Source organism: Ictalurus punctatus, chromosome 19 (genome assembly GCF_001660625.3).
Source record: "Ictalurus punctatus breed USDA103 chromosome 19, Coco_2.0, whole genome shotgun sequence".
NCBI classification, from domain to species: Eukaryota; Metazoa; Chordata; class Actinopteri; order Siluriformes; family Ictaluridae; genus Ictalurus; species Ictalurus punctatus.
Window position 1 is genome coordinate 26,793,182 of NC_030434.2, and position 25,000 is coordinate 26,818,181.

The 25,000-nt window shown below is 38.7% G+C and overlaps 2 protein-coding genes across 2 annotated transcripts in view; one reads left to right on the top strand and one right to left on the bottom strand.

Moving 5' to 3' along the window:
- Positions 1-25,000, bottom strand: part of LOC108261932 (scavenger receptor cysteine-rich type 1 protein M130) — a 102,518-nt gene that overhangs the window by 16,324 nt on the left and 61,194 nt on the right. The gene's annotated exons all lie outside the window — the stretch shown is intronic.
- On the top strand, positions 18,883-24,601 carry LOC124627627 (scavenger receptor cysteine-rich type 1 protein M130). Its single transcript, XM_053688131.1, has 8 exons — positions 18,883-18,915; positions 21,299-21,616; positions 21,731-22,045; positions 22,130-22,450; positions 22,658-22,987; positions 23,122-23,427; positions 23,626-23,691; positions 24,150-24,601. Exons 2-8 carry the CDS (start codon positions 21,307-21,309, stop codon positions 24,542-24,544), a joined length of 2,043 nt encoding a protein of 680 aa, XP_053544106.1. The 5' UTR covers positions 18,883-18,915; positions 21,299-21,306; the 3' UTR covers positions 24,545-24,601.

The window sequence follows — 25,000 nt, forward strand, 5'->3', positions numbered from 1 at the left end:
ATAAATATCAGCTTTCTGTTCTGTAATCTCCATTCTATCATTTAACAAGTGCAGCCATATTAGAGAGAGAGATACTTTGTATATTTTGTATATCACTAATTGGATAATTGGTTTTGACAGGTCTAGGTCAAAGGTCATCATCAATTATAATTATGTTGGCAGGTCATCACCATCAAATATAAATATGTTAAAAATAAAACATCATATTTAAATGTTGAACATACGTCCCTACAGTATGTGAAGGACCACCGATATTAATCTCTGACCCACACCTATTAACATAATGACGGTTGGTGATGACCTTTGACCTGGCTCAGGAGTGTTAGACCGGGGATATGCATGTATGTGTGTGTGTGAAAGAACCCAGAGCGGTTGTCTCAGGAAACTCGTCATCAAAAATAATCACAACGCTTTTGTCTAAAAAGTAATTCACAGACCCATTACCACAACTTTCCACAAGCAAAGCGATAGTAGTAACTTAACGAAATTGGCTTGATAACTTCTAGTCACTAACGTCAAGTCCGTGCCCATTTAACATGTCTGGACAAATTCAGACAGTTAAGACTGTGTTAGAGGACCTGTAGACTGAACACATACTATACAAAGGACATTTTAATGTATCATTTCACTTACAATTAAATTCTACTAAAGCAATGAATGTGGGAATATTCTCAATTGTGATATGACCAATAGTGGACTCGTGTATAGGCCACACCTGCTAATACAGTTGATGGACCATTTTGCACTACTACACATAGCTAATGCTAGTCATATTTAGCAGTGTAATTTGAAAATTTACTCTTTAGTTTACTGTAGCAGTGGAAAAGAATGATAAAGTTTCATTTGACAAATCTGCTCATCTAGAGAACTTTTCATTTGTGCTATAGGAAAGAAAAGCATGATTACATTTCTGCTTATTCGTGTAAACGTCAACTACAGTGTGGAATCTAATTTCATGTATGGGTGCATTTTTTAAAAATCTTTTGTCATTCGCACATATAGCCTTCTAGCTCCATTGTAGTCAGTCTACTCTGAGCAGAATTAGCAGCCTTTGGACTGTGGATAGTTCTATGAAAGTTGTATAAAAGCAGTAGACACAGAGTGTTTCTTTTTTGTCTATATTGCTCATTTCATTCAGTGCTTTTATGTCTGTAAAACCTGCAGAGATGTTGGGTATGATATTTGTATTGTAAATTACACTGGATATTAGTTACTATTGTTATATAACTTAAAGTTGTATTCTACTGGAGAAAATCTAATTGGAGCAACGTAATTTAAAAATTGATTGTCAACTTAAAAACTTGGCTTCATAATTATGGTAATTAAGTACATAACACTTACATTCCTTTTAAATAATGTGGAAAAAGGTGTGTGTGTGTGTGTGTGTGCGTGTGTGTGTGTGTGTATGTGTGTCATATTTTTGGTTGGATGTGTGTGTGTTTTTATAGACAGGGTTGTATGTATGTGTGTGTCTGTGTGTGTGTGTGTGTGTGTGTGTGTGTGTGTGTGTGTGTGTGTGTGTGTGTGTGTGTGTGTTTGCACCGGAAATCAATAGGAAAGAACATGTAACGATAATTATCATAACCTTTTGACCTAGGCCTGACTCATGAGTGTTAACCTAAACAGGGGATATTCGTGGGAATGCACATGACCATAGTATGTATGAATACAATATATGTGAAAGAAGTTGTATGTGTGCGTGGGATTGCACCTGAACCGGATTTAAAATATTTATAATTGATGATGATGACCTTTGACCTAGACCTGTCAAACCAATTATCCAATTAGTGACATACAAAATATACAAAGTATTTCTCTCTCTCACACATTTATTAAACAGTTTAGATAAGACCTATATTTATGTCTCATTTACTTCCACATCTTATACACATGGCCTGTGTTAATATAAAGAAAGCTGAATTGATAAATGTCCTTTTTTCACTTTTTTATTGCTAGAATATTAAAGACATTCCTACATAGTGCGTCATTTACTGTATTTTTAAGGTTTTACATAACAATTAATACACTACAAAGGATATATTAAAGAGGTAAATGTATTTATTTTACAGAATATGATGACGTGGAGGAGAAATCTCAGAAAGACAGGGACCATGTGACTGAGACACGCCACCAAAGGCCTTTTCTCAGGAAATTACATTTCAACTTTTATAAACACAAAAAATGATTTTATTATACTTCCAAAAATGTCCTGTTTTCTGAGCTGTGTTCATTTCCCCCTAGTTATTAGCAAATAGAGTAGGAGAGTTACATCACCTTTCATATGACTTAATGCAGTGTCTCCAGCTTTTCTTTTACAACACTTTTAATGCTATAAGTCAGCTTAAATATCACTGACACACCACACCTCATTTATCTCACCTATTCTTTCATCTGAACTGCTATAATATTCATCTGAATGTTTTACATTTATCAACCTGTTATTCAGTGTTTTTAGAAATGTGTTAGTAACTATAAGCCACTTGCCAAAAGAACAAAAAGATTTTTATTCCTTAAATCAATACTTGTTTATTCATTTTAAAACACATTTATCTTTATGTTCAATGCTGTGCTTTTAACTATAAAACATATAATTGAAATGGATTAGAGAATTCCTTTATGAAATATTCATACTATGACATGATAATTAGATAGCTTGCTGTACTGCATTTTTTGTTGTGATGTTTATTAGGTAGCTGGCTGTGTTGAAAGCCAGATATAGTATATGTAAGTATCATAAATATATATTTTGATGTTAAATTCTCAGGTTTGTTTCCTTATTCTCAGGATTTTGTTTATAATCTCAGGTTTAATTCAATATTCTCACTTTTTAAATGAATGATGGCCAGTTACATCTTAATAAACAATATACAAGCAACTGTGACTTTTTATCTTTCCACAATGAGAAGAAGTAAATATTTTACATTATACACAGTTTTGTTTGCTCTTTTTCATATTGTGTAACAATCATCTATTTTTATACATTCAGTGAAATAAAAGTGCTTTGATTATTTTTAGTATAATGTGGTGATCTGTGTTTGAGTTGAGTGAGTGGCTCTTGTAGTGATGAATCTGTGGTCAATGTCCTTATAGAACATCTCAGGCAGTAAAAACTACATTTACATTTATTTATTTAGCAGATGCTTTTATCCAAATCCACTTACAAATGACTTATACACACGCAGCTAAACACTAACACTATTAACACTGTGTTTCTATTATTATGTGTGGATATATATATTAAGGGTTACATATATATATATATATATATATATATATATATATATATATATATATATATATATATATATATATATATATATATATATTTAACAATTACTCCTATTTGTGCCACTGATAGCAGTTTTACATAATAATATGTTATGTAACCTGACTGACCTGCTGAGGGCGCTGTGAGGATAATAATAATAATAATAATAATAATAATAATAATAATAATAATAATCCTCACAGCGCCCTCAGCAGGTCAGTTAAGAGAAAAACACATTTCACTAAACAGAAATCTCAGTGTGGAAGTGCTTTACTGCCATCTTGTGGACGCAAAATGTAAATGTTTTTAATAAAAGTAAATATTTATTTATTTCAATTGTTAATGTTTATAATCCTGAAACCCAGACTAAATGTGTTCTTAAAAACAATATCTAATTGGATGTGAAATTATAAGAATTATTTTTATTACAAACAGTTACTATATTAGAGCACAACAAAGAAGCGACTATTTCAGAAAATACATTTATTGTTTATTATAAATATAAATATGTGTTTTAGTTATTACTGATTTTGCTTCTTTACTTTAAAATGACAGTTTTTATTTGCGTGTTTTTACATATTTTTTATTATTATTATTTATTTTTTAGGAAAACAGAAAATAAACCACGTACTGGACGAGAAGCTGCGTCAGGAAACGTGTTAAATGATGGGGTTAGTGTAATGAATATTCCTCATGGTAAACTGACCCCTATGTGCATGTTCTTTTAATATTGCATTCTTACATGGTTTTTAATGTACCCATGACCACTCATCAGCCTTCATTCAAACTGGGTTTTATTTTATTTTATTCTGCAGTAATTTTAGTAAATCAGATCTCTAGTCTTGGAAAGGGAACAAATTCAGACACGTAAAACAATACAATACTTAAATATCGAGTAATAAACGGCTGGTAAAACACATATAATGGGTTATAAACAGAGCTAATGGCTGGTAAAAGATGTTAAAGATCCCTACACGTCCACATGAGGAGACCGGAAGCAGGCTGGGTTTAAACCCACGAAAAGGGCTTTCCTTTTATTTACTTTCACTTTTCTCCTCTTTTCAGCAGTGTCATTTAATCACACACACACACACACACACACACACACACACACACACACACACACACACACACACACACACACACAGAGAGAGAGACACACACCGTGCTCTCTCTCTCTCTCTCTCTCTCTCTGTCCTTTTTTCCTCACCTGCTCTCTGTATCACAGAAGAAGTGTCAGAGTAAGTCTTTATGTATTTATTTTTTTAGGGGTTGTTTATGTGTTCAGGGAAGAGGTGGGTCTTTATCTGTTTTTTGAAGATGTGACAGATTCTGCGGTCCGGATTGAGGTTGAAGTCCAGTCCACCACTGAGGGGATAATGTGAAGGTTCTGGTGAGGGACCTTGAGCCACGCTGAGCAGTACTGCGACGGTCATTGATCAATTTTAAAATAATAATAATAATAATAATAATAATAATAATAATAATAATAATAATAATTGCACAAGCTTATATGGCACCATATTTTTATTTTTAATTTTATGCGTTTATTTATTTATTTTTACTGTGAATTGCAAACCAAATTTAACTGTACTTGTACAGTGACAATAAAGATTAAATTCTCTTCTATTCTCAGGAACACACACATAAATACACATAAATACACATAAATACACATCAATTGACATAATGAAAACATTTACCTCATTTTATAAATAATACCTCATATTCAATGTTAAGGGAGAGCGGGGATGGTTGTTACATTTTTGACATTTCTATCTGTATCTTGGAGTTCTTTTATGCCAGTGTGTTCAAAATGTGTTTCAAACTAGTTACAAGTGTCTGCTTTTAAATGACATAGCTGTTATCTTTGCAGCACAAACAGAAAAGGCATGGTTTAGATTCAAACACGAGGAGTGAAATGTTACAATTCACCCCATAGTCTGGGTTAGTTGTAACATACCCTGGGGTGAGACGTAACATTGTGAAATAAGAAAAAATGGTTGGTGCGCGTGCGCGCGCGCGCGTGTGTGTGTGTGTGTGTGTGTGTGTGTGTGTGTGTGTGTGTTTAACAAAACTGAATAAAAAGCAAGGAGGTAACATGGTGAGTGGACCAGAGAAGGTTCATAGATTCCAGGCAGAGCTGCGCTGGTGCAATCACTAAACTTTATTTAAAATAAATAAATAAAAATTTTAAAAATCCATTTCAGGTCCAGATTGTAACATTACAAAATGGTGGAAAGTTCACAGCCATGATAAATACTTATGCACAGAGGAGTGTGTGCCCTACAGAGTGTGGAGCAAGTGTGTACACAACTTAGTGAGAAATGTAAACACATGTGAGATCATCCAGCGGAATCCAGCAGTTCCCCGTGACCCTGAAAAGGAGTAAGCGGTAGAAGATGGATGGATGGATGGTTGGTGTGTGTGTGTGTGTGTGTGTGTGTGTGTGTGTGTGTGTGTGTGTGTGTGTGTGACTGAGTGAGTGTGTGTAACAAAACTGAATAAAAAGCAAATGTGCACCAGCTTGAACAACTGAACAACATTACCACATTGTGTTGATTAAAACTGGTGGTCTGTGCCAGGTTTGTGTCCTCAGGGTTCCTAATGGACAGAGTTGGATTTCTTTTCATGTAGACTGAAAACCAGTCTGCTCCTGCCTTTGAAGATTCCTCCCATGTCTTTAGATATGTGCACCCACATTTCACAGCAAGCTGATACACAAGTTCTCTCACCTGTAATCTCTCACCTGTAATCATTTTCATTATTTCCCCATCTATCCATCTGTATGTATTACATTGGCACCACTACAATTTGATCATTTTCTTCTAACTTTCTCCTATCTTATCCCTAATCCTACTCTTTATCCTACTTACCTCACATGGTCACAGTCCATAAAATGATCAGCTGCCCTCATCAGATATTCTGTAAGTTCTTTCTCTTGTTCATCAGTGAAGACCTTCTTTCCACTGTGGTAGCCTACACTCGGAAGTTCCCTTCATCCCTTCTCTTCTAACATCTTCCTCTTTTTACAGAATCTGTACAAGGTTACATGGCAAATGTCGTACAATTTTCCCACAGATCGTACAGATTTTCCTGCTCTTTTACATCATCTGATGCTCTTTTCAAAATGCTGAGAGACACCCATCAGTTTGTCTTTCTCTTCCAAGGCCTAGGCATACTGAAATTCAAAGAAAACATATAAATACAATGAAACATTTGCTTGGGGTAGGTTATAACATGTTTCACTGATGTTACAACTAACCCAGAGTCTTGTAGCCATGAACTAGCTCACCTTACAGCTAACAGCCAAAACATTAGCACTAACAACTTACATGAAAAATATCGACACAGACCCACAATAAACCCAATTTAACTTTGATGAGTTTAATTACAAAGTAGGCATTGCCATCACACAAATAAATGAAGTAAATAAAAGTTATTTTTGTTCATCAAGGGGTCAGGTATAACGCACACCTTTTAGATTTTTGATATTTAATAAAATAAGCTGTCAAATCATATCTAAACATTGTGATGTTTTATACCGTATAGACATATACAGAAATATACCATAATTTAAAGCTCAATATCATTTGAAGAGAATGTCTTGGTCATAAAACCAACTGTAAAGTGTTCCTGTAGGTGTCAGTTATGGTCCCTTAATTTGCGCATATCTGCGAATATCGAATGTCCAACGTAAAGCCAACTTTATGCCAGTCCGCTAGGTTCATCTTCTCTTGTGGCTTGTTTGCACAATCCCAGCACTAGGGGGCAGCCCAGAGTAACATGTTACAATAGTATCGGCAATCCATTGCTCTTCCTGTGAGACCCGGATGTGAAGACTTGAATTTTAAGACCTGAATTTTTGCAGCCTGAATTTTTGAGGTTGAAAAATATGTTGAAATATTACCTGAAGAATAATGAAGATGGTATTTTAACAATTTTATTATTTAAATTATTATCAAAATATTATTTGTATTTTGAATATTTTGGTCTTTGTCAGTGCTGGGATTTGAGAACCTTGAGAACCCCAATAAATGTGTCTAACATTCAGTGACTCCTCGGGTCAGAATCTCATTCAGCACTGCTGATGGAGTGGGCGAGTGTAGATTGGAATCTGATCAACCTGCAGCATCTGAATTCCAGTGTGTTGTTGTTGTTGTTGTTTTTACTCGAACCTGATTAAACTCATTATCTGGATGATGTCTGTCCAAAAGAAGTCCTTTATTCGTGCCCGAGGGAACAAATCAATGACTGTCATGTATCCTGACGGAGCGGAGATAGGACGGATGCAAGTGCAGTATGAACAGTGTTTATTTTAAAAGAGAGACAGGCAGACAAATCCAAAACGTGATCCCTAAACGCAATCCAAAACAGGAGAAGGTCAGGCGATCGCAAACAGGCATACACAGGGTTAAACATGAATCAAGGTCGTGGTCACGGAAAACAGGGTCGATAAACAGAACGAGAAACATGAACTATGACGAGGAACTGGGAGCGGATAATCCAGCGTGAACGAACTCTAAACATGGACCGTGACTATGACTACTATACGAACTAATCTAACTCTACGATAATCTTCCGCGTTGTGTGCTGGGAGGCGCGCGGTATATATGTGGACATGATCAGCGTCTAAACCGCTAGCAGCTGATGGCAATACAGACACACGTGAAATCCCAGCCAATGACAGAACAGGGAGGAGACATGACAGAAACATAAACAAAACACACGTGTCCAGATGTCACTACTGTCAACAATGGAACAGCAGGTGCTCGCGCATTCGCGCTTAGAGCACGCTGCTTCAAGGGGGAATCATGACAATGACAGAGGAGGGAAAATGAGGGCGTTATTATTACATCTAGCACAATGCACACAATGAAGCGTGTCCCATTCATTCCCACTGCAAATATTCTCACTCTGACACACCGTCATTCAGTTCTGGTTTAAATTCAATACACACATCATTCTCAGGATCTCATCTGTGGGTGTCGGATCATTCAACCTGTGCAACATTAACCCTCAAATATGCAGAAAAATAAATAATAATAATAATAATAATAATAATAATAATAATAATAATAATAATAATAAAGGGGAAAGGGACAGCACCCATAAAGAAGCGCGCGCTGGTCTGCAGTCTAATCCACTTTTCATTGTAAATGTAACGCGTCATTAGTGTTATTGGATTTATTGATCAGATCACAGATCATCTGCAACTCATCTAAAAGCACATCACATCAGCATCACACCTTTCCGAGTGTTACTAGAAAGCTATAAACAATTCACACACACACACACGCACACACACACACACACACACACAGGCACGCGGCTTAAATTAAAGCTCAATTGACTTCCGTTGTGGATCTAAAATGCACACAGGTGTCCACCTGCAGCCGTGAAACGTGTCATTCTGCTGCCCTGAATTTGCTGGAACCGGCATCAGAAACGCTTCTGTAAGAGATGACAGCCGAAGCCTTTCTCTCACCTGAGACACACAGACGCGTTGGAGTGAAAGCTGCAGTCCGGCTGATGGAAAGAGTGACGGACCAGATTTCTCCAGATGATGATTCTCCAGATGTTTCTCCAAATATTGTTCCAGATATTTCTCCAGATTAAGGCTGCTGCACAGTATTTTTGGGCAGATAAAGGAGTGTGTGCAGGGATCCGGGAGCGGTTTTATTTCTCCCTGCTGCCGCTCCCTCTCGCTCCGCCTGCACTTCCGGCACCGACCGCTGGGGGCCACTATCGCGCCGAATGCTAATTTACTAACTTTTTTTTTTTTTTTTTTTTTTTTTTTAATTATTAGCCAGTTTGTTCAGTCTTTTCTGTTTTGCCTGTTCACATGGATATGTGTGGCTGAAATAAAAATGAAATTAGAGACAACTATACATGTAGTACATTAGTATATGTAGTAAAAAAAAAAAAAAAAAAATGAAGTCACACAACCTGACCCTTTTGTAAATGTAGTGCTCCTGGCTTCTGACTTTATAAGTTGGGGGTTTGAATCCTGCCTCCACCCTGTGAGTTTCCTCCGAGTACTCCGGTTTCCTCGGAGTCCAAAGACATGCGTTGTAGGCTGATCGGCATCTCTAAAATTGTCCGTAGTGTGTGAATATATGTCTGATTGTGCCCTGTGATGGGTTGGCACCCCGTCCAGGGTATCTCCTGCCTTGTACCCCGAGTCCCCTGGGATAGGCTGCAGGATCCCCGCCACCCTGTGTAGGATAAACACTACAGAAAACAGATGGATAGAAGTTTCATTCAAAAGATGAATCTGCTAAATCAGGGGTTCTGAAACGTTTTACAGTTACAGACCCAAAGTATTTAATTAAATGTGTGACTCTTTTCAACATCATTTCTGCATTGTACACCCATTTTTACTCAAATAAAATACAATTCCAGTTGACATTATTTATAGGCATAATAACTGATAATGCTGGGTTGTGATTTCCACTACTGCAATAAAATTAGAAAAATCATGGACCCCTTTGTAAAGTTTCACGGACTTCCTGAACCCAACTTTGAGAACTAAATACAGTAAGCTGCCAGTTGATAGATTCCTAATGTTTTCATGGTGTGTGAGGAAAACCTGGCTGGTAGCTAATGAGGAGTCTTGACACTGACATGGTCAGTGATTGTTGTGTGGATGTAACTCCAGGGTGTCCAGGTGAGGTAGGCAACTTATGATGGATGGCCCCTGTAGCTCCACCCCTCAGGGGCTTGTTAGTCGCTCCGGGGTCACAGGTTGCTCCCGTTGTTGTCTCCAGAATGTATAATGGTCGGCTCCTTGAGGTCAGGATCATGAATATAAGAGAGAGCATCAGCTTTGTAGTTCTGCAGGAAACTGCCCTGGCAGCCTGGAGCATAAGGAAATAGAAGTGACTTTCTAAAGTCAGAAGGTCACGGTTCTGTGGCCATCCACCCCGTAGCTTTTCCTATAATAAATAACACTGGGCAGGTAGTCAGCTCAGCACCTCTTAAAAGTGCACTAGCTGTTGTACACACGCTTCTGAGTGGAGGACAAACATGTCCACTGGATTGGAAGATCATGGGTATACCCTGCTGAAAAAAAGAAACAACAGGAAAATTCTAATGGTGTCCACTACAAATACCATTACAAACCATCAGCTAACCATTAAAACCATTACCATTATTGGTCCTTAATTGTATCCACTAGGCATAATGTGCCACCAATAGAAGGCAACAATGTACCAGTAGAGACACACAGGGACTGTTATAGCTTCCATTAAAACCAATACAATTCCCATTATAACCATTAAAACCATTACAAATTCTATGAGGGTTTCTAGTGGGGTTTTCTTCAGCATGGTATAGCACCATATCTTGATCTCTCAATGACTAAATTCTGCAATGACATCATAATGAGGCTGGACTTCTTCAGCTTTTGCATTTGCTCACCTCCTCCCCTTTTTATAAAGCCATGTGGTGAATCCATTTTAAAACACTTTTTATTCCCCCAGGCTTTTGAGTCTTTTAAAGTCCCTTGTATCGATTGTTTAGTCCCTAATTGTTATTGCTTTATTAAAGTATTGATTTATTTCATTTTTGGAATTGCTGGATTTTATTGTTCAGCACTCTGCCCAACACTTGTCTTTAAGTGTGCTGATGAAATAAAGGGGACTTGACTCTTTTATGTCCGAACTCTGAGCTTTGGTAGCAGTCCAAATTCTAGTGTTCAGTTCGATGGGTTTGATGAGGCAGCCATGAAACTGTCTTGCTATACTGATCCCCAGTTCCCTCAGCTCCTGACTATAAATATATATAACTTTCAGATAACTTGAGCCAAAATATAAAGAAAATAAAATCAAACAAAAAGAAAGAAATATCAGGAGACCTGGAGCAGACTCTCTGAAGTAGATCTATGCATGAGTCAGATTCTAGTTGATTTATTGATTGTTGCTGAAATACTGTTTTATTTTAATGACATTATTATGAAACATTTTGTAATCATAATTTTATTGTTATAAAAAATCTGAAAGCATTTGAGATTGGCACTCCTGATTGGAATCCTGACGCTCTACACCTCTACACCTCAGCAGGTCAGTGAAGTGACCGAACCCGCTTCAGATAAGTGAATTTAGAAGTACTTTGCTGCCACCTTGTGGAGTTTTATTATGAACAAACTTTTATAAAATGACTCTAGTCATCCATTCATCCAGCCATTTTCTGTACCGTTTATCCTTCACAGGGTCACAGGGAGCCTGGAGCCTATCCCAGGAGACTCAGGGCACAAGGTGGGGGACACCATGGACGGGGTGCCAACCCATCTCAGGACACAATCACACACACTCACACACTATGGACAGTTTAGAAATGCCAATTATCCTACAACGCATGTCTATGGACTGGGGGAGGAGACCGGAGTACCCGGAGGAAACCCTCGATGCTCGGGGAGAACATGCACACAGGGCGGAGACGGGAACCGAACCCCCAACCCTGGAGGTGTGAGTGACTGTAATCAAAACATTTTATATGATCAAAAACTATGTTAGATTATTTTTAAATACTAAACTATTAAAGCAGCACTGTGTTGATCTTTTGTCATCGTTTCTTTTGAACAGATTGTGTACAGGCAGATCATGTGGTATGTGGAGTGGGGGATTAAGGCAGTTTGTATTAAAGCAATAAAATGTTCTCACTGTGGAAATGTAAAAGGTCGTGTTTGTTTTCATATTGTTTATTAAGATGTGATATTAACATTAGGTTGTTCATCGATCGTTTTAGATATTATGAGGAGCCATTCAGAAAATAAAAATATTCATAAATAAATGAACAAATACTGAACTGGCTTGCAACATAGCTAGCTGCAGTAAGCTATCTAATTAGCATGTCAGTATATGAACATTTCATAGAGGATTTCGTTAATATATTGAAATAGTACACTTTATAGTTAAAAGCACAGCAATGAATATAAAGGCAATTTTTAAAATAAAAAAATAAAGAGAAAAATGTGTTAGTATAATTACATTAACACATTTCTGAAAACACTGAATAATAGATTCAAGATTCAAGCTTTATTTGTCACGTACAAAATGATACTGAGCACAGTCTCCTCAAAGTGAACTTAACTGTGCAACATATTACAGTTTTAAATATGAGGAATTTAAACCTACACTAACTGCAAAAAGCAACACCGCTGCAGCTGCCCAAGCTCGGGAACATTACTGATTGTGTAAATGTGTAAGTTTACTTTTATAGGCTCACAATGAGAATACACGGATTGAAAACTTATAACCCCAACATCTTTCATGTAATTTCCTTTAATATAACTGTAAATTGTTGTAATGAAATGTTTCTCTGTGATGTGCTCTTCTTACAGTTTGCGCTGGGGAGTTGAATTATTTGCATCACTTATATGTCACTTTGCTCACGGCTGATTAGTCCAAGTTGGGTTGGAGTTTTCTTACCCAGAACATAACCTGACCCGGAGCAGGTTAGCCATGGAGCGTAAGTTACTATGGCGATGAACACCGGTAAAAGTCGAGCCACTTTCATGGTACCTAAAACCCAGGGTTGGCACAAACTAAACTGAAACTTACCTGATTAGCCACCTACACCAGCTTCCTGGTACAGGCCCCTGACGGAGGAATCCTAATAATCCTTACGAAAACAATAGGATCCTGTACACTTTCAGTGCTTGGGCCCTAATAATAATAATAATAATAATAATAATAATAATAATAATAATAATAATAATAATCCTCACAGGTCAGTTAAGAGAAAAACACATTTCACTAAACAGAAATCTCAGTGTGGAAGTGCTTTACTGCCATCTTGTGGACGCTAAATTTTAATTTTAGTAATAAATTATTGATTCAAATTTTTCTAATATTCCTTTATTTATAACTCCTTAATTATTATTAAATATATGTTAAACTTCAGTAAAAAAAAAAAAGTCTGGAAATGATTTAAATCATGATATAATGTTGTAATAAAGTAATGATAAATATTAAATGTGTGTTTGTGTGTGTGTGTGTGTGTGTGTGTGTGTGTGTGTGTGTGTGTGTGTGTAGCTGATGTAGTTGCAGTGTGTTGTAGTGGTTTATCAGTGTGTGTGTGTGTGTGTGTGTGTGTGTGTGTGTGTGTGTAGCTGATGTAGTTGCAGTGTGCTGTAGTGGTTTATCAGTGTGTGTGTGTGTGTGTGTGTGTGTGTGTGTGTGTGTGTGTGTGTGTGTGTGTGTGTAGCTGATGTAGTTGCAGTGTGCTGCAGTGGTTTATCAGTGTGTTTGTGTGTGTGTGTGTGTGTGTGTGTGTGTGTGTGTGTGTGTGTGTGTGTGTAGCTGATGTAGTTGCAGTGTGCTGTAGTGGTTTATCAGTGTGTGTGTGTGTGTGTGTGTGTGTGTGTGTGTGTGTGTGTGTGTGTGTGTGTGTGTGTAGCTGATGTAGTTGCAGTGTGCTGCAGTGGTTTATCAGTGTGTGTGTGTGTGTGTGTGTGTGTGTGTGTGTGTGTGTGTGTGTGTGTGTGTGTGTGTGTGTGTGTGTAGCTGATGTAGTTGCAGTGTGCTGCAGTGGTTTATCAGTGTGTGTGTGTGTGTGTAGCTGATGTAGTTGCAGTGTGCTGTAGTGGTTTATCAGTGTGTGTGTGTGTGTGTGTGTGTGTGTGTGTGTGTGTGTGTGTGTGTGTGTGTGTGTGTGTGTGTGTGTGTGTAGCTGATGTAGTTGCAGTGTGCTGCAGTGGTTTATCAGTGTGTTTGTGTGTGTGTGTGTGTGTGTGTGTGTGTGTGTGTGTGTGTGTGTAGCTGATGTAGTTGCTGTGTGCTGTAGTGGTTTATCAGTGTGTGTGTGTGTGTGTGTGTGTGTGTGTGTGTGTAGCTGATGTAGTTGCAGTGTGCTGTAGTGGTTTATCAGTGTGTGTGTGTGTGTGTGTGTGTGTGTGTGTGTGTGTGTGTGTGTGTGTAGCTGATGTAGTTGCAGTGTGCTGTAGTGGTTTATCAGTGTGTGTGTGTGTGTGTGTGTGTGTGTGTGTGTGTGTGTGTGTGTGTAGCTGATGTAGTTGCAGTGTGCTGCAGTGGTTTATCAGTGTGTGTGTGTGTGTGTGTGTGTGTGTGTGTGTGTGTGTGTGTGTGTGTGTGTGTGTAGCTGATGTAGTTGCAGTGTGCTGTAGTGGTTTATCAGTGTGTGTAGATCTCATTCAGGAGTGTTTGGTTTCCAGGTTTATTATCACTCCATTCAAACACTCAAACTTCTTCATCAGGTTTAATTTGAACTTTTTCTGGAGTTCATTCACAGCAGCAGATTCTGGGTCGTGCCTGTGAGATGGTGAAGTAGGAAGATGAGGTGAGACACGTGGTCCATCTATTATCTATACTCTAATCACTCAGTAGTTAATAACAGCAGAGAGGTTTATAATACCAGTGTCAGTGTCACAGTCATGTTGTTGGTTCTGATCTTACCCTGTATCTGTGATGTTCTTTTTTATTCTGTCTCCTGCTCTCTGTAGAACACTGTGAACAAAAACTATAGCTGTTAAAGAAGATAACTTCCATCATTTAAACACTATAGTCCTAACCGTCACATTAATTTTGCTACAATAATTATTTTTAAGTGCATTAACATTCAGAAAACAGTTAATCTGGCCCTGTTGTAATTCTAGGTTATCTAGGTTATTTCCTGAAGGCCGTTAAAGTTGTAACAAATCAATTTGAATGAACAGGTAATGTTTTCTAAACAGAGACAAATACCGACACAATTCTTTATAAAAACTTATTTTGGAGGACGTTTTTCAGAACCACAGACTCCATAGCCAGGACAGTGATGATGTTGACGTGCACAGTGTGTGTCTGTTATTCTCTGTCCCATAGCACTGATTTAGATTCTGATTCTCTGCTCGTCAACTCCAGTTTCCATGTTTTGATTTAATCCCCCAAAAACAATATTATATCGTTAACAATATTTTTTTGTTGCACAAGACAGTTTTCACTGCTTGTTACACTGTTTGCATTTGTTTATGTTCTTTTATGGACACATCTACATTTTCAGTAAATAAAATACACTTTTTCATTGAAAAAATGCATAGCATAATATTTTAATAAATGGCTATAGCTTGCTAAGGGAATTTTAGATGAAGACAAAATTTCATTTGGAAGTCAAAACATTCAGGTATAAATTTCTAAAGAAAAAAGAAGGTTTTGTTTGAGTCCACAGTAAAAAAAATAAATAAATAAAAAAAAAAAAACACCAAATTGTTTCTGGCATTTTTCTAAATATTATACTGATAATTCAATCATTCTCAGACATTTTTTTTTAAATTGGCATTTTAAATGATAAAAGATTGATAAAATATTTCTCCCATTTAAAACGATATATGGCAGTTGATTCTGACTGCTAGAATGTTAGAAAAACAAAAAAAATACAGGAGTCAGATTTCCCAAAAATCAATCTAGGTCTTTTAAGGTTTAATACTTAAAAAGAGCCGGCACGCATTTTCCCCACTCGTTTTTTTCCCTGAGCTTCTCCGCACAAGCCCCGCTGTATTATGGGAATTTTTGATTCAATTTTTGGGAATTTTTGATTCACTAAATTCCAGTGGTTTCGGTACTGCGACGTACAACCCCAATTCCAAAAAAGTTGGGATGCTGGATAAAATGTAAATAAAAAGACAATGCAATGGTTTGCAGATCTCTTGAACCAATCTCTTGAATGTTATTCACAATAGAACATAGAAAACATATCAAATGTTTAAACTGAATTTTAAGAGATGCAGGTTTTTGAACTGAGCGAGGATAAAAAAATGGATGGTCTCTCTCCTCTTTAGCCCTCTTTAGTTTAGAGGATGCTCTGTCCATGGTTTCCAAAAAGAATTTCAAGTTTAGATTCGTCTGATCACAGAACAGTTTTCCACGCTGCCTCAGTCCATTTTAAATGAGGTTTAGTCCAGAGAAGACTGCGGTGTTTCTGGATGATGTTCACATATGGCTTCTTCTTTGCATGATAGAGCTGTGACCAGCATTTGTGGACGGCACAAAGAACTGTGTTCACAGACAATGAGTTCGGGAGGTGTTTCTGAGCACATGCAGTGATTTCCATTAAAGAATCATGTCTGATTTTAATGCAGTGACGCCTGAGGCCCCGAAGATCACGTGCATGAAATATTGATTTTCACCCTTGTCCCTTACGCACAGAGATTTCTCCAGATTCTCTGAATCTTTTGATGAATTTATGTCCTGTAGATGATGAGGTATTCATAGTCTTCGAAATTTTACATTCAGGAACATTATTCTGAAATTGTTCCACAAATTGTAGAGACAGATTTTGCAGATTGGTGAACCTCTGCCCATCTTTCCTTCTGAAAGACTCTGTCTCTCTAAGATACTCTTTTTATACCTAATCATCTTACTGACCTGTTGCCCATTAACCTCTCTGTTTCTCCAGCTGTTTTCTTCCAGGATTTGTTGCCCCGCCCAAACTAAACTGAAACTTACCAGATTAGCGATCTAAACCAGCTTTCTGGTTCAGGCCCCTGACGGAGGAATCCTAATAATCCTTTTGAAAACAATAGAGTCCTGTACACTTTCAGTGTAATAATAATAATAATAATAATAATAATAATAATAATAATAATAATAATAATAATAATCCTCACAGCGCCCTCAGCAGGTCAGTTAAGAGAAAAACACATTTCACTAAACAGAAATCTCAGTGTGGAAGTGCTTTACTGCCATCTTGTGGATACTAAATTTAATGTTTGTAATAAAAATAGTAATTAAATAATCATTTACATTTAATTACTCATGTTTTTAATCCTGAAACCCAGACTAAATGCTTGTGTATTTAAAAAATAAAATCTAATAGGAAGTGACATGGTAAGAATTATTAAAAAATTGTCAAAATTGTCTAATATTCCTTAAAATTATTAGAAAATAAATGTTATAAATGTTATAAAAGTCTAGAAATTATTTAAATCATTATATAATGTTGTAATAAAGTAATGATAAATATTAAGTGTGTGTGTGTGTGTGTGTGTGTGTGTGTGTGTGTTTAAGTGTATGTGTGTGTGTGTGAGTGTGTGTGTGTGTGTGTGTGTGTGTGTGTGTGTGTGTGTGTGTGTGTGGCTGATGTAGTTGCAGTGTGCTGCAGTGGTTTATCAGTGTGTGTATCTGCTCTGTGCAGCTGTCAGGCATTAATGCTGTACGACAGCCGAGTGCTTCCTCTCTCTGAAATCAGTGTGTGATGTGGTCGACTCTCGTCAGTCACACACCTCAGAGACGGGAGGCGGAGCTCTGTTCCTCAGTCACACCTCAGAGACGGGAGGCGGAGCTCTGTTCCTCAGTCACACACCTCAGAGGCGGGAGGCGGAGCTCTGTTCATCAGCGCTGACGTTATTTTGATATATATGGAGAAAGTGAGAGATGCCTCGTCTGATTTGTTATTGAGGCTGTGTGATGATTTCCTCTCGTCTTTCTAATAAGGTAACAGTGTGTGTGATTGGTGGCTGTCTCTCTCTCTCTGTCTGTCTCTCTGTCTCTCTCTCTGTAGGGGGCTGAGTGAGGGGACACACTTCTCTCAGTCTCTCTGGGCGAGTGGAGGTGAACACATCGTGTACAGCGAGGAGGGAGATGGAAATCTGTCTGACTTTTATTCTTCTCTCATCCACACTCACACTCACAGCAGCTGGTAAGTACACACTGATTATTCACACTAAAACATCACACACTTCTCACTTTAACAGTAGCCACCATTTTTAATCCTGAAATGGGAGAAATTTTCCTGGACTGATCGTAACTTTATAAACAGTGAAAGTCTTTCATTTTAATAGAATTTAAAAAGCTGTACATGAGCGTACACACATCATCCTCAGGGGTTTTTCTGAGGCCTCAGTTATAGAATCAGGTCCCGATTAATGATTACAGTTTACACAGGATTTATTGTGTGTGTGTGTGTGGGGGGGGGGTGTGTGTGTGTGTATGTGTGTGTGTGTGTGGTGAAAGAGAGAGAAATTGTGTGTGTGTGTGTGTGTGTATGTGTATGTGTGTGTGTGTGTGTGTGTGTGTGTGGTGAAAGAGAGAGAAATTGTGTGTGTGTGTGTATGTGTATGTGTGTGTGTGTGTGTGTGTGTGTGTGTGTGTGGTGATACAGAGAGAGAAAATGTGTGTGTGTGTGTGTGTGTGTGTGTGTGTGTGTGTGGTGATAGAGAGAGAAATTGTGTGTGTGTGTGTGTGTGTGTGTGTGTGTGTGTGTGTGTGGTGATAGAGAGAGAAATTGTGTGTGTGTGTGTGTGTGTGTGTGTGTGTGTGTGGTGATAGAGAGAGAAATTGTGTGTAAAAAAAGGAAAAAGAAAATATAACCCCTCTCTCTCTCTCTCTCTCTCTCTCTCTCAGACAGTGTGAGGTTGGTGAATGGTGGAAGTCGCTGTGCTGGGAGAGTGGAGGTTCTTCAGGAAGGACAGTGGGGAACAGTGTGTGGTATTAACTGGGATATGAACGATGCTGCAGTGGTGTGTAGAGAGCTGCGCTGTGGGGAGGCTGTAAATGCACCACAAAACGCTTACTTTGGACCAGGATCAGGACCAATCTGGATGTTTCGTGTACGCTGTAGAGGATCAGAGTCGACACTGAAGAGCTGTAGATCAGATGGGAGGGGGGATGACTGTGGTCATGGTCGTGATGCTGGAGTCACCTGCTCAGGTAAACTGCTGTATTTATAAAATATATTACAATGAATTAAATAATTATTATGATTGAATTGACTGAATTTGAATTATAGCAGTAAATTATCTTTAATAAATTCAGATTTTATTTAAATTTGAATCATTTTGGAACGACATTGGAATGATTTCTTGAGACCCTTACACAAACCCCTAGAAGAATCCTGCAGGAATATTCTGCAGATATCCCACATTTTCAGCTCATTTTCCTGTAGAAATACCTGCAGGAATTCTATGAAGGAAAATATGCAGGAATATGCATCTAATATTCTATCCTTCAGGAATGATGTCCTGCAGGTCTGTTTAAAACACACACTTCCTGCAGGACTATTGTGCAGGATCAATCTGAAATTCTGCAGGACATGGCGAGTGTTTGTATCCTGCAGGAAACATACTGGGGAAATAACTTCACAACAAAAGCATTTTCACACAGAAATGATTTCATTCACTGAAATTATGTCACATGATGACTGATGCATTCTGTAAAGTTTCCAAGCCGGAGTTCAATTCACACCTAAAAACAGAAGAGAAAAGATTAAAGACTGTAAATAATAAAATTAGCCGTGTTTGCTAGTAAGCGAGCTAACATTACACTAACTGCTGTGTTACAAACACATAACAGAACAGTAGTTCAGTACACCATAACGATTAAAGAAATGATTGAATAAAAGTTGGACTGTACCTCTACAGACACACAGCGGTTGGTGACAGTTGAATTTGTGAATTCGAATACTTGTGCGATTATGCTGCCAAAGAGTGACGTCATCTCAGTGAATAGAATCTTTTCTCCAAAAAGATTCATTTAATGACCGTTTCTGTAAACGACATCGTTACACCAGTACGTGTGAAAAAGTCTTTTTTGTGCGTTGTGAATGACTCATCGAATCATTTACTCAACTGATTCGTTAAAACACTGAGTCGTTCATGACTAAAACATGTCTTATTATCCTAAAATCAGTATTGGGGAAGTTACTTTAAAACTGTAGTTTTTCAAGCTACAAGCTACTCGTAGTTTGAAGTAGTTAAGCTACAGTCAAGCTGCTCTTTTAAAGAAGTAGTTACTACACTACAAGTTACTAACAGAAAGTAGCTCACTACACTGAAGCTACTTAAATGGGTAACATTTTTAGTTTGTCATGATTGTGAATCAGCTTATGAATAACTGTGTGTAATTGTGCAAAAAGAAATTAAACACAATGTAATGACGCATATTTAATAAGTCGTAGGTCAGTCACCACAGGAAGTAAACAAAACGCAGCTGCGGTAATTGTGTTAATTTTTTTATCGTGTTAAATATTTCAAATTAATCTCAAACATTTCTTCTGTAATTCTGACAGCACTAATAATTATATTATGCTAAAAATCAGACTGTTGTATTCAGAACATAAAATAAATCCCTCGGCACGCACTGATAAACTTGTTGAATGATTTTATTTTATTTTATTTGTAAGTAAATGTAAACATTGTGTTGTGTTGACTTTTAACAACAAAGCAGCAGTAATATTCTCTGTATCAGAGAATAAACTCCAGGGTTCATTTATTACGGTGTTATCATTTACCCGCCCCATACATCACGTAACTAACTGTGGTTGGTCGCTTTACGTGACCATCAGACGGTCACTTCCTGTCCGTGTGAGTTAATGAGGCTCTTAATTCCTGTGAAGCAAGCGGGCACCGCAGGTATGCAATGAAGAGGACCGTTATAACTGGACCAAATACGTAGCGATCGGTGACGCTACATCGCTACTGGTTTGAAAAAGTAACTCGTCACGGGAAAAGAGAAACTATTTATAAAGTAGCAGAGCCACTGTCACACTACTGAAAAATGTAGTTAGGTTAGTAGCATCAGTACTTTTAGTTAGCTTCTCCCCAACACTGCCTAAAATGAGCATGCCTACATATCTACTAAAAGACTTCAGAAAGAGGGTTTAAGCAGCGTGTTTTTCCCACTCAAAGCAGATCTACCATTTTTAATTCATTTTATCCACCACGTAACCTGCAGATTTTTGTTTCATTTACAGGAAATAAGAAGTTGTCCTGCAGGAGAGATGAAGTACTTGGGAACTTTATTTTATTTCTGTAGGAGGTGTGCAGTAGTCCTGCAGGATTTTTCCCTTGTGCAGCAAGTGTGTTGGACATTCCTGCATGTTTCTGTTGTACTGAAGGCTCCATTCTATAACCTAGAGACATTTCCTGCACAGTTTGTCAATGTGTCCTGCAGGATTTCATCTTTTCTGCAGGAGAGCAGCAAACATCATGCAGAGAAATGAAAATCCTGCAGGATTCCTGTAGGGTTTTGTTTGTAAGGGTACTCTGTCTTATTGAAAATCTGCACAATATTTACACAATTAAATTAAACACAGGTCACAGAATGTCGAGACTCACTGCTGGTCCTCAGCGGTGCTCTGGGAGAGTGGAGGTGCTTCTTGGAGGTTCCTGGTTCACAGTGTGTGATGCTGACTTTGACCAGCAGGATGCAGAGGTTGTGTGTCGAGAGCTGAGCTGTGGGATTCCTGTGGAGGTGCTGGGATCAGCTGCTTTTGGCCGAGGGGAGGTTCAGGTGTGGACAGAGGAGCTTCAGTGTAGAGGAAATGAATCTGAGATTTACTTCTGTCCAACATCATCTTCACTCAAACACTCAACCTGCTCCCATTACAGCGATGTGGGATTAATATGTTCTGGTGAAGTATCATGATTTAACTTCTGTTTAAATAGAGAACACATACCTGTCAATCAAACTTTAAGCTGTCTCTGTTAATTTTCCTCTTTCACTGAGCTCTCGGCTGTTTGTTCAGGTCACACAGGGGCGCGGCTGGTGAACGGACCGGACTCCTGTTCTGGTCGAGTGGAGCTCCAGTACCTCAGTGACTGGGGCACAGTTTGTGCTGTAGGCTGGGATATGAGAGCTGCAGATGTTCTCTGTGCACAGCTGGATTGTGGGAGTGCTGTGGCTGTGGTGGAGGTGGACTGGTTTGGGGAGGGGAGTGGCCACATCTGGGCTGATGTGTTTGATTGTTGGGGGAAGGAGACACACCTGTCACAATGTAACATCTCATCATGGAGTCGAGCTGCATGCTCTCATAAACACGATGCTGGAGTCATCTGTAATGGTGAGATATTAACATCACCTACACCACGTTAGTGAATGAAGTCAGTGTTCATTAGAATATTTAAATGATGTTCTTCTGCTTCAGGATCATCCGTGGCGTTTCATGAGGGGCGAGTGCGGTTGTTTGGAGGGAGCGAGTGTCAGGGGGAGGTGGAGATTTATTTCAGGCAGGACTGGAGGAGAGTTCTCCTGGACTCGTGGAGTCTGTCTGAGGCGTCTGTGCTCTGCAGACAGCTGGGCTGTGGCTCCGTGCTGAACTACCGCTCCTCTCCATCCACCACTGGACACAAACACATTTGTGTAACGGGTTTCAGCTGCTCTGGGAGTGAAGCTCATCTGGGGAACTGCAGCAGTGCACAACCTGTCAACTGCAGCTCCGGGGAACAGCTGTACATCACCTGCTCAGGTAAGCAGCACAACACCTACCAATGAGCAGCTATTAACAACAGGAATAAATATATTTAGAATTCTAAAATATCGTCTTAAATATACAGCCTAATTAAATATTATATTGAATGTAATTTTTAATTAATATAATATTAATCTTATATAATTTGTGAAATAGAGAAAAGATGAATCACTTGGTCTACACATATTTTGAACCATTCCGCAGGTATCTTTAACCCCGCCCTCAGCTCCATCAGGCTGGTTGGTTCTGGGGGAGACTGTGCAGGAAGGCTGGAGGTTTTCCACAGCGGCTCGTGGGGGACAGTGTGTGATGACTCTTGGGATATTGAGGATGCGCAGGTGGTGTGCAGACAGCTGCAGTGTGGAGTGGCCCTCAGTACACACATACCAGCCTGGTTTGGTCCTGGAACTGGGTCCATATGGCTGAATGAGGTGGAGTGTGAGGGGAACGAGACGTCCCTGTGGAACTGCAGATTTCAGCTGTGTGAAGAGGGTGAATGTGGACACCAGGAGGACGTAGGAGTCGTGTGCTCAGGTACAGTGTCATTTATCTACATTAATGTTTATGAATTTAATGGATTATTTTATCCATATTTTAAATAATAATTTCCACAACAGAAGTAATGATTACAAATTTATACTCAGTATGAGTCGTTGTTCTTCCACCAGAGTATAAAGAGATCCGACTCACGGAGGGCTGTGTGGGGAATCTGGAAGTGTTCTACAATGGAACCTGGGGTAATGTGTGTCACAATCAGATGGATGAGGAGACAGTAAACATGGTGTGTCGAGAGCTGAACTGTGGAAGACGTGGCAGTGTGTCAAACACTGAAGCACGAGTAAAATCTGCTCCTAACTGGATGGATTATCTGAAGTGTAGGAAACACGACTCTAATCTGTGGCAGTGTCCATCTTCACCCTGGGGAGAGAACAGATGTGATAATGGTGATGAGGTGGCTCGTATTACCTGCACAGGTGGGTGGAGTCAGACTTTTCTGTTTCTGTACATTGCCATAAACTGCAGTGTTTGATTGTGAATAGTGTATAACTAATGTTGCTGAAATATAAAGTGTATTTGGCAGAAATTGATGTTAGAAGTCTGAGAAAAGTCTGCTCTGAGAGATAAAGCTGCATGTGAGACTTTTCATTAATGCATGTATTTTATTACTGCAGATGAGGGAAAGTCTCTACGTACACAAGAAAAGTGCTCTTCATTTCCCTCTCAGAAACACTGCTCAAGTAAGGATATATAAGGAGAAGCTGTTAGTACTGTTCTTCATTTGCATTTGTTAGTGACAGAAAATATTTCCTCATCTGTTTATAAAACCATTTTCTGAGGACTTTAATGTATTTCCTCATATAACCATCCTGAGGGCATCAATCTTCCTCACATTTCATGAAACTTAAACCAGCAGAGATCAAATCAGTAAACAGAACCCAAAGCTGATCTTACTGTTCAAATTATTTTATTCTGCAGAAAATGTATTTATTTATAACATTTAATAAGCAGCTGAATTTCAGGATGTTTGTAATTAGTTTCAGATTCTTTTTCAGAACAAAACAAAATAATTTTTGGTAAACTAGAGCATGTTGAGTATAATATAAGGTTATATTATCATTGTGTTGTAGTGAGCTGTGTGACTGGAGCTGTTATTCAGCGTTGGTGTGTTTCCTCATGTGTGATGTGTGTGATGTAGAGCACTGGTCTCTCAGGCTGAGTGGAGGAGAGGGAAGCTGCTCTGGGAGGTTGGAGGTGTATCATAACGCTACGTGGGGCTCCGTTTGTGATGATCAGTGGAACATCAGGAACGCTCAGGTGGTGTGCAGACAGCTGGGCTGTGGGTCGGCGCTGAGTGCTGATAGGAATGTTAGTTCTGGTCCTGGTGAAGGGACTATCTGGCTGAACAGAGTGAAGTGTCGAGGGGATGAGATTCACCTGTGGGACTGTCATCATTCCCTGAAGAAACACACTGACTGCTCTCCTGCTGGAGTCACCTGTGCAGGTCAGAGGGGTGTGCTAACTTTTCAGCTTCCTGTCTCCACTCATTACACTTTTCTCCCAGTGTTAAGACCTGATAACTTTTATTTATAATCTTAGATATTAGTTTGAAAGCTCAGACCCTAAACTGTAATACACTGATCAGCAGGTCATAACCCTTATTTAGTGAGAGTATATTTTATTGTATGATAGAAAGTGTCTTTATATTCTGTAAATACAGACGTGTCCGCTACTACACCTACCACCACCACCTCCACCACCACCTCCACCTCCACCACCACATCAGGTATGTATATTTGTTTCAATACTATATTTGTTACTGTTCATCATTTTTGTAAATATTTATGATTACAGTGTCGTATCAAGATCCTCTTCTGTGTTTTTAACTTCAGTAAGAGCTCCTCCAAATCCTCCAGCACCTAAAGCTCCACCCACCCCTCCACTGGTTCTCTTTGTGTTGGGAACGCTGCTCTTCCTGGCCTTAGTGCTTCTGCTGGTCCTGTTTTACCAGAACAGAGTGCTCAGGAGAGGTACGAGACATACCTGTAA